Source organism: Cibotium barometz, chromosome 6 (assembly GCF_041138505.1).
Source record: "Cibotium barometz isolate CiBa-2024 chromosome 6, ASM4113850v1, whole genome shotgun sequence".
Taxonomy (NCBI): domain Eukaryota; kingdom Viridiplantae; phylum Streptophyta; class Polypodiopsida; order Cyatheales; family Cibotiaceae; genus Cibotium; species Cibotium barometz.
The window spans coordinates 32914166-32924726 of record NC_141051.1 but is presented as its reverse complement, the minus strand read 5'-3'; the positions used below and the strand labels follow the sequence as shown (position 1 = coordinate 32924726).

General features: G+C 41.6%; 1 protein-coding gene across 1 annotated transcript; it reads left to right on the top strand.

Annotated features, from left to right (window-relative positions):
- Positions 1 to 3876: 3876 nt before the first annotated feature.
- LOC147637656 (pentatricopeptide repeat-containing protein At5g16860-like) lies at positions 3877 to 8077 on the top strand. The gene has a single exon (XM_086799484.1). The coding sequence runs from the start codon at positions 5013 to 5015 to the stop codon at positions 7875 to 7877; it is 2865 nt and encodes a 954-aa protein (XP_086655610.1). The 5' UTR covers positions 3877 to 5012; the 3' UTR covers positions 7878 to 8077.
- Positions 8078 to 10561: the final 2484 nt, after the last annotated feature.

The following is a 10561-nucleotide window of genomic DNA, read 5'->3' as shown; positions in this document are numbered from 1 at the left end:
CTCCCGGCCAAGCTCTTCTCACCCCTTCACTGAGTTTTCCTCCAAGGTAAAGGTTGAGGCCATTTCTTCACACCGGTGTACCTAATCCCCCTTTGTACCGCTTTACCAAGCAATCACGGCACAAAGAGTTCAAGCCATTCTCCCCTTGGCCTCTCCAACCAATGCCAAGGTACCCTCACACATTGCTAGATTCTATAGAAACTTGAAGTGGTAGCAATGGTGAGTGTAGGTACAAAATGATGTGGATAATATCAAATGATAGAACAAGTTTGTTGGCTTACAAGTATTGAGCATGACTCATGCCCTTTTACAATTTAGAACTCATCAATAAAGCATGGACTCATGCCTCAATCCATCATCCAAAAGCTCCAACACAAACCAACAATTCACAATGCCCTCACCATGGCATTTGCATAAGCATTTGTTAACCACAATCAAGGCATTTGCAATTGCATTCCAACAATCCCTTTCACATAAGCCTTATGCACACGCTCTATGCAATTACGCTCTATGCATAAGCCTTATGCACACGCTCTATGCATAAGCCATATGCACACGCTCTATGCATAAGCCTTATGCATAAGCTCTATGCATATGCCATATGCATAAGTCTTATGCGTACGCTCTATGCATAAGCCATATGCATAAGCTCTATGCATAAGCCATATGCATAAGTCTTATGCATACGCTCTATGCATAAGTCTTATGCATACGCTCTATGCAAGACTTATGCATAAGCTCTATGCATAAGCTCTATGCTATATGCCTTATGCACTATGCTAACCCTTAATCCCATCACCCAATGGTGTAATAAACATGATCTTGTTTTACATGGATAATAGATCTTACCTTGATAACATATATAAACTCTATGAATAAAGAGAATACCTTATGCATAGAAAAACAGAGCATAAGACTTATATGTTATATGTATAAGAGAGTAAAAACATTCAAAAAGCTTTCAACAAGAAGGCTACGCAAGCTCTATGTACAATGTCCATGCAAGCTTTCAAGAAACCTATGCATAGAGATTTTATAAGCTTGTAAGAAACCTATGCATAGAGATTTTATAAGCTTGCAAACTCTATGCATAAAGCCTATGCATAGAGCTTATGCATAGAGATTTCACAAGCTCACAAGCTCTATGAATAGAGCTTATGCATAACGCTTGCAAGAAGGCTATGCATAGAGATTGCAAGCTTATTATAGGTTTTATGCATAGATATTAAATTAATCCTATGTGTAAGCTTACAAGAACCCAAAACTAACCCTAAACCATAAAACAGGGATGCAATAATTCATAGAAAATAGCATAAACAAGAAAAATCGAAAGAGGATCTACCTCTTTTTTGCAAAGCTGAAGGAGAGGATTGGTGAAAGATTGGTGAGGTGAAAGAGCTGCAAAACAAAATATTAAACAAACTAATTAGTAAATTAAACACAAGAAAAAGAACTAATACAAAACCCTAAAATCTCTATGCATGCATTAGGAGATCTATGCATACATAGAGAGCTCTCAACATGCATAGAGAGCCAAAAAAACACAAAACCCTAAACGTCCTAATTCTTAAATTAAAAAGTAAAAGCAATTGCAAGAACATATTAGGAGAAGGAGAAGAGGAGAAAAGAAGAAAGAAGGAGAAAAGAGGAGAGAGGAAAAAAGAGGAGAGGGAGAGAAAGAGACCTTCTTGACCTGTAACGCGCCTTCTCTGCGAAAAAACCAAAAAATAGGCTCTCGGCTGTGAAAAACTTACGAGCGCCGGTATATGCTACGGAATATGCGTCGGAATATACGTCGGTATATGCTACGGAATGTGCGTCGGTATATACGTCGGAATGTGCGTCGGTATAGACGTCGGTATACGCGACGGGACACGAAAATTTGAAAAAACCCCGTCGTTCGACATTTGCGTCGGTATTTTAGCGTCGGTATGCCCTCAAGCTCTTGTAGTGGTTGTGGGAAATGAGAAAGATCTATGTCAACCCCATCATTAATAGTCTAGCTCCACTTCAAAGGAAGGTGATCAAAAAGTGTGGAACTACAATCAACCAAGACTCTCAAAGTGTGGGGCACCCACGAGGCCTGCTGGCTAAAGAAGACTCTATCAATTTTAGAGGAGGAAGAAAGATATTGGAGACTGAAACAGGTATACCAACTATCCTTGAGTCCCAACCCTCTTCTGTCTTCTAAGCTCTTCCCATTTCCCTTTTTCCTTCCCTATAAGTACAATGCTACCACCACATCTATCAACCACCTTTTCAACCATGTTGAAATCCCCAAGAACAATACAAGGAACTTGTACATTTAAATTGGCAATCCAATTCCACATATTGCTCCTAACTTTATGATTGTGCGTCCCATATACATTAATAACCCATATTCTCTCCCCATCTACTAAGATCTCAACCACTAAGATTCTTCCCTCAGGGTGATTAGCAACAATAACGCTAGGATTAAGGTCTCTCCTTACTAGAGTCAGAACTCCACTATACCCAAAATTAACTCTACACCATAAAATATTTCCCATTTGCTAATTTTATCTAATCTAGGAGTTTTCCCAAATAGATTGTGCTCCTGGACAACAAAGACCAAACAACAAGCCCCAAGATTTTACTAATCCCCAAAATAAGGCATTCTTCTTTTTGTCCTTGATGCCCTTAACGTTCCACGTGCACCCCGTAAAATCTAGAGAATTTTTCATGATAAAGCATTTTCCGGGACCATCTCAACTTCCTCATCATTCCTTAAACCATTCTGATCAATTTGAAATCCGTTCCTAGTTTCTCCTGCTAATAGATCAAAACTTTGCTCTGACGAAGGACAGCTATCTCTATCATTCAATGGACTGAAAGGATTCAAATAATAAATAGGACTCAGATTCTCACTATATCCAAGCCTTTTACTCTCAGTTCCATGGTTAGGTTGAGCATTCCTGGCCTCAGCTTTAGCTTGCCTAACACTGGGTTTTCCTTTTACTTTAACCCATCTCCCTTCCACCATATTTTTCCCAAATTCCTTCACTACTTCTTTTCCTTTCTCCTCTTGCTTTTGGTTTTCCTAGAAAGTTTTATCTTTATCGATTCCTCCCACATTATCCTCTTTTACCTCCTCCCTATTAGCGAACAATTCAGGACAATCCTTGGCAATATGACCAAACGCACCACACCTGAAGCATACACCAGGGAAAGCTCCAAATTTAAGACCTAATTCCAGAGTGCCCAATTGACCTAGGTCCACGTCTATTGATTTTGGGGTTTAGATGGATGAGTTCCAAGTAACACACACACTGTTACCTTGCATCCCTTCGACGTCATCACTAGGGCATACAACACAGAACCTAAAGTGCTATATCACGCACCGCAAGCCTAGGCCAAGGGGGGAGACTGACCACTTCTACCCACACAGGACAAGCATTCTGCAGGCTTTTATTAACATCAAATAACGGATCAAAGGCAAATAAAAAATCTTAGAAACAGCACAATCATGCAGAATACTCTCTTGAAGCCATCTTCCTAATTCACCCTTAGACGGAGGCTTACTCGGACAAAAGATGAATACGCTGCACATCGAAAACATACCCATCTGGCTTCTAACGAAATCCTGATTGAGCTTCAAACATACCTTATTTTTCACGTGTGCACAGAGTCTCTCGTTCAGCCAATCCGGCACGCATTTCCTCTTGGAGCACTCCGCCTCAATGTCATCCCCTCGACGCTTCATCTCCTCCTCAACCTCCGGATCCCAATCCCCCCATCCATTCCCTCCCTCTTCCTTACCTTGATACTAACCACTACTTGGCTCCACCATGCAAGGCCCGAGTAGTCAACCACCCGTGGACGTACAAGGGTCATTCGATCACACTTGTGGATTTAATGTGCCACTAACCCACTACTTCCTGGGTCCTCTCGATATATATACATATTTTTTTTAATCGATTAAGCTGTATACAGATAACGAAAACCTTCATAGTGAAGTTTAATCGATTGTTCGTATTAACATCTTCCATAATCGCAGGCAAGTAGCCGGCACCACCAATGGCTCCATTCTCAGAGTTTATCAGAACATGCTATCTTATACAGGAGAACACACGGCATTCATTTGCCTTCTCTTTGAATAAGGGTTTCAAAATCTGTGCTCTCAGCCAGGAGAGCCAACATAAATTTACAGTTAGGGTTTTCAGATTTGGTGGGTGTGCGGCTCTCGGAATGCAGAGGAGAAGAGCTTGGCATCCCCAGCTTCTTCATTCCAAGTTATATTATGCTCATGGTCTACATAGGGTTTCCTGTAGATCAGCTAGTGATGGTGAATGTGCTGCCTCATCCTAACTTGTGGTATGCTGATCTGAATCATCTCCTTAAATATGGTCTCTTGCATATCATCATATGTTGGTACATGTTTTTTTATATAAATCTTCAAGTGATGGATGGTGAACGTATTAGGCCATTCTTTTCTATGGTATGTTGATCTACAAAGTGTTTCTTGGACTTCATCAATCGATGATTAATGTGCTGCTGCATTGTGTCGTCCTAATATATAGTGTGTTGATTTACAACGGGTTTCTTGGGCATCATCTAGTGATAGTAAATGTGCTGCTACATCCCACTTTATAGTCAAACAGTGTTCTGTGCAACATCAAGTGATGGCAACTGTCGTGCTACAGCCCACTCTGCTTATCTTCTCTGTTGAGTAGATCCTTCTGTAGTAGTAGCAACTTGAGTTACAAATATGACTGCAAACAGCCTGGATGTGCCGGGGGAGCTTGCGGGGATCTGAACTCGGGAGCTCCCCTTCCTGGTCAGAAACCTACACCACTAGGCTACACACCCCTTGCCAACTGTATACCTATCTTGAAAGGGTGTCTTTAAATTATTAGGCAGTGGTATATGTGCTGCTTAATTCTGTGTACAAAAGGTTTCTTGTGCATCCTCAACTGATATATGGTCATCTCCAAAAGTTTTCTTGTTTATCGGTGATGTGCTGATAAGATGATTTGGGCCTAGGAAATAGTTGCATGATCGTCTTGACAGAAACAATGCTAGGGGCACCCTGGCATGTCGTGGATCATTTTTGCACAAGCAATTTGCTCAAACACTGGTGCAGGGCTATATTTCACAGAGCAGCGTCCGAGTGTTGCAGCTTGGTGAGTGACCATACTGCCGAGTTGATTGAGAGTTCCCGAAAACTATGTGAGATTGGGTGCCTCCAAGAGGCCATAGAGGTTACTGACACACATGTGGCTTATGTTTCGACCGACGTTTACCAATGCCTTTTGCAGAGTTGCATCAGCAAAAGAGACTTGGTTGCAGGCCGCAAGGTACATTCCCTTATCCGAAAAAGTGGTTTTGAGTCTAACACATATCTGGGAAGCTATCTTATCCGAATGTTTGATTTGTGTGGGAGCTTGTTGGAAGCAAATGAAGTTTTTGCTGATTTGCATGACCCGAATGTATTTGCATGGAGTGCAATCGTTTCAGCATGTACTAAACATGGCGAAGGAGAGCAAGCTATAAAATTGTACCAGAAGATGCAAGAGTCCAATGTACAACCAGACGGGTATGTCTTTGTTGCCGGGCTCAAAGCATGTGCCAGGGAAACAGCTTTGACACAGGGGATGCTTGTCCACATGCAGATCATAGAAAAAGGCTTTGATTCCATGCTGTATGTTTGCAATGCACTGATTGACATGTATGCAAAGTGTGGGAACCTCCTGGACGCACGCAAACTGTTTGACAATCAAATGGAGCGGGACACAGTGACATGGAATGCAATGATTGCAGGTTATGCTCTAAACATGCAAGCTAGAGAAGCTTTTGAACTCTTTATGAACATGCAACACGAGGGAAAAGCTGATACCATCACACTCGTGAGCATTTTGAAATCTTGTTCCAGCGTATCTGCTTTATCTGAGGGCAACTTGACCTTTTTGCACGTAATTGAAAATGGGTTTGAATTGGAAGAGTTTGTGGGAAGCACACTCATTGATATGTATTGTAAGTGTGGATGCCTTGATGATGCTTGCAGTGTGTTCAACAAACTGTCGAAGCATGATGTTGTGACCTGGAATGCAGTGATTGCAGGGCTTGCCCAATATGATGGCTATGAGCATGGGTACAAGACTCTTGAATATTTTCAGAAGATGAAGCATCAACATTGCAAGATGCCAGACATGGTTACTTATGTTAGTATTTTGAAAGCCTGTTCTAGCATAGGATCCTTGGCTCAGGGTAAGTTTATTCATACCTGCATTATTGAGAGTGGATTTGCCACGAACATTGTGATTTTGAACACACTGATCAGTATGTACTCAGATTGTGGAAGTCCTCTTGATGCTTTCTTAATGTTCAATAAGATGCATAAGCGAGATGAGGTTACATGGAATGCTATGATAGCAGGCTATACTCGGCATGGGCTATTTCAGGAGGCTTTTCAGCTCTTCCAGAAAATGCAGCAGGAAGGTCAAAAGCCTGATGTGGTTGCATGGAATTCACTGATAGCAGGATATGCACAGCATGGCTATGGTCGGGAGGCCCTTGCGTTTTTTAAACAAATGCAACAGGAGGGCTTTCCACCTGATAAATACACCTTCATAAGCATCCTTAACGGATGTGCCAGCATAGGAGCCTTGGAACAGGGTAGGCTGGTTCATCTTCACATTCTTGAATGTGGTGTCTTGTCCGATATCTTTGTGGTTAATTCGCTTATTGATATGTATGCCAAATGTGGGAGTCTTGCTATGGCACATCATGTGTTTGACAAAACATCCAAACAGTATGTGGTGACATGGAATGCTATGATAGCAGGATATGCACAGCATGGGCACCATGAGGAAGCTCACCGGATTTTTCAGCAAATGAAACAAGGGCAATGCAACCCAGACATTATCACTTGGAATGCAATGATTGCAGGACTAGTGCAGTATGGCAATGTGAATGAAGCTCTTCAATTATTTGGTGAAATGCTCTCTGAGGGCATGCAGCCTGACAATGCTACATTCGTGAGCATGGTGAAAGGGTGCTCATTAACTGGGGTTCTGGACTTAGGCAAGCTAATCTATACCCATGCAACAGCAAATGGTTTAGAGTTAAATGTTGCTGTATGTAACTCTTTAATTGACATGTACGCAAAATGCGGTAGCCTCAAGGAAGCACGCTTTCTGTTTGAATTGTTGCCAAAGCGAGATCTGGTGACATGGAACACAATCATTGCGGCATATGCTCTGCACAATGAAACAAAGTTGTCTTTGAACTGTTTTGAGAGTATGCAAAGGGAAGGCCTGAAGCCAGATGGTGCAACATTTGCCAGTATCCTTTCTGCATGCAGTCACGTGGGCCTTCTGAATGAAGGCTATCAATGGTTCAAGAGCATGAAAAAAAAATTCGGAGTCACGCCTACACTTGAGCACTTAAACTGCCTAGTGGACCTTTTAGGGCGTGCAGGCCATTTGATTGAGGCAGAGGGGTTACTGAAAGCAATGCCACCAGAGTCTGATGTTGTAGGCTGGATAGCGTTGCTCAGTAACTGCAAAACCTATGGCAATGTGGAGCTTGGGAGGCATTGTTTCGACCAAGTGGTTGAAATGGATGACACTCGTGGTTCTGGATTTGTGCTCATGTCTAATATTTTTGCTGATGCCAACTTTTGGGATGATGCGGGCAAGATACAAGCTCTCAGAAAGTCCTCGGTCGCATGGAGAAAGCCTGGCATGGCTTTTGTTGGTGCAGATGGCAAGCTGCTTAAGTTCACAGTGGGAGAAAAAGCCCACCCTGCTGCCATCTATGACAAGCTTAAAAGACTAACTTTGCAATCTAAGCAACTTGGCTGGGTGCCTGTTGTGAACCTAATTCTAGAGCCATTGATAGATAATGCAATTATTTAATTTTAAAAGAAAAGAAGAAAAAAAACTTATAGCTGAGGCTGCAAAAGTTAAATTACATATTCTAGGGTCAAGATGTTTTCTCAAAATACTCCTAAAAGACTCTTAACCTATACAAAAGTTTGCTTGTAACTTCCATTCTGGAATATTTTTTGGTCATTGGTTATTGTAATAAATGTATGAAAAATATATTTGTTGGGTGATATGAAGGTTATCCTTGCATTACTGAACAGGGTATGGACATGTGTTGTTACAATTTGATAACCATCGTAAATTGCGCTTTGAATTTGCATGATTGTTAGAATAAATTTATGGAATAAATTTTGAAAGATTATACTGAGGGATCTCATTGGTTGAATTTCTTTGATCCATGTAAATACTTGACTGTGATTTTAACATGCATTGATGATAGCATGTGATGTTTGGATTGGTCTTTTTGGAATCCAATTAAATGAAAAATGTTCCAAAATTTAGATTAAGAGAAATTGCTTTAAATTGGCAGAACATGGAGAGGCTTCCAGCTCTAGTTCTGGTCACTAAATTGATCGTAGAGTATTGACCAGAAGACCATCTAGCCTTAGGGGTGTTGTTATCCTCGCGGTCTCCCAGGCCTTAGTGGTTGCTGGAGGAATGCCACCACAGAAACCATACATTATTCTTATTTTGATCAAGCAAAGTTGAAAGGTCTCTTTCAACAAGTGCGAGAACTTAAGGCTAGGGTTGCTCTTAGTGAGCAATGGTAGACTTCTCCAGAGGTATTGTCATCTACCTTGCTGACCACTAGATTCTAGAGTTGTATTTTGAGGAGGAGGAAAGGCAAATAGAGCATTTAAGAGTTTGGTTGATGAGCAGATATGAATCTCACTTTACTATTATGCAGTATTCAGAAAATTGAATTATATCGGTTGAGATGCTCCTTACAGGTCTTGCCTTTGCATTTGTGGCCAGAGCTCAAAGGAAAGCCCCACGCTTCCAAGACCTCAAGGATTCCTTCATGGAGGCCTTTATTAGGGAGCCAGATGAGATTGTAGACTTTGGTCGTTTATAAACTATCCAATTAAGTGATAAGAAATTTGAGGCCTTTATTAGGGAGCCACATGAGTTTACATACTATTCAATTATTCAAGAAGACATTTGAGGCCTTTATTCAAGAGTTTAGAGAACTGAACATGAAGTTCTTTGACCCCCAAAATCATTTTTATTTGCCTCTTTTTCTTATAAGTACTATCCTAGGATTATCTAAATAGAGTGAGGCAAAATACGACTTATGAGGGCACAATCCACTTTATGGTGATCTATGACGATACTGTGGCGAGTTCCCAAAGAGATAATTGGTTCTTGTGGAAAATAAAGTGAATTGTGAAAAGAACTGTCAAGAAGCACTAGCCTAAAGATCTACTACACAAGTCTCATCTTTTGAGAAACTGAAGAAGATGTCTCTTAGTAAAATAATTCAACATAATTCTATGACAATTTTGAGGCTTGTGTTACAAATGTCATAAACTAGCCCATCATCCACTTTTCACTGGAAATCAATGTGCTCCAACCTCATCATTACCGTTGTGTGGTTGATAGGTTGCTCTATTTTGTAAGGCCCTCTATATGAAGAGAGTAGCCATTTTGTTGAGCACCTTGGTGTGTCCGCCCATGAGTCCCTAGGCATGTGTGGTTGAATGGTTAGGATCTTATGTAGACTTGGCATGATGCTGGTGATGTGTCCAGGAGAACTTGCATTTATAGCCCCGTCCGAAGCACACCACCGTGAGGAGGAAACTGTCACTAGCACCACAACCCAGCAGAAACAACAATAGAGGGCGCCAACCCCAGCTAATGTCCTCAGATCCTTAGCCGACACAGGTGAGCACTTCAACACCCTCCCAACCTCCCCATTCAGTCCAATTGCCTATTCAAATTATCCTCCTAGGTCAGCTCTCACCTCCAGTATCTCTAATCTTCCAACTAAGAGCCCCTCCTGACCTCAGCTGACTCGACTGACACAGAAATCCATCCTCCATTCTCCCAAAATGTCCTCCTATGTTAGCTAGCCTCAAAACCTTGCAGTAGAACTCCTCAGAACCAAGCAGTTGCCCTAGCTGACCAACACCTGACATCAATTACTCCTAGCTGCCACAAACAAGTCAGATACCTACTCTCCACCTGCTTCTGAATTTTGATGGCTTACCTCAGTCCAAATCAGGTCTTCCAGTATCCTCTATGATCCTCCAACATTGTCGCTACAATCCCTAGACCTTCCTGGATTATATGCCGACCCTCTTTCGACCTTTCCTTGAACTTCCACTTGCTAAGTTTTGCCTCAGGAATCTAGCACATGCCTTGTAGTCTGATAGGGTCCCTGTGGCAGCAGGGAAACACTTGTTGTCATTTAAGTGATTCTAAGGTTGGGTTTTGGCTTAATTTAAGAGTTTTGAAGCTTTAGAGGTGCTAGTTCACGAAGAGGAGAGGATACCTGCATCCGTTGGATCAGTTTAGCTAGTTGGTTGAGGACAGTCAAGTTGGTGCCATTTGTAGGTAGCAACTACTCTACCCAATCTTGTCGGCTATTCTCCATACAGCAGTCCTAACAATAGCTAATAACAACTAGCTCACTAATACGCAGATATCCATGTAACAATCCTATATTTTCTAAGGTTCCTAAACATACCCAATTTGTTATTTTTTCCTCTTGG

What these genes read in the sequence shown, in the direction of transcription:
- LOC147637656 (XM_086799484.1), top strand. Translation starts at nt 5,013, where the DNA reads ATGATCGTCTTGACAGAAACAATGCTAGGGGCACCCTGGCATGTCGTG.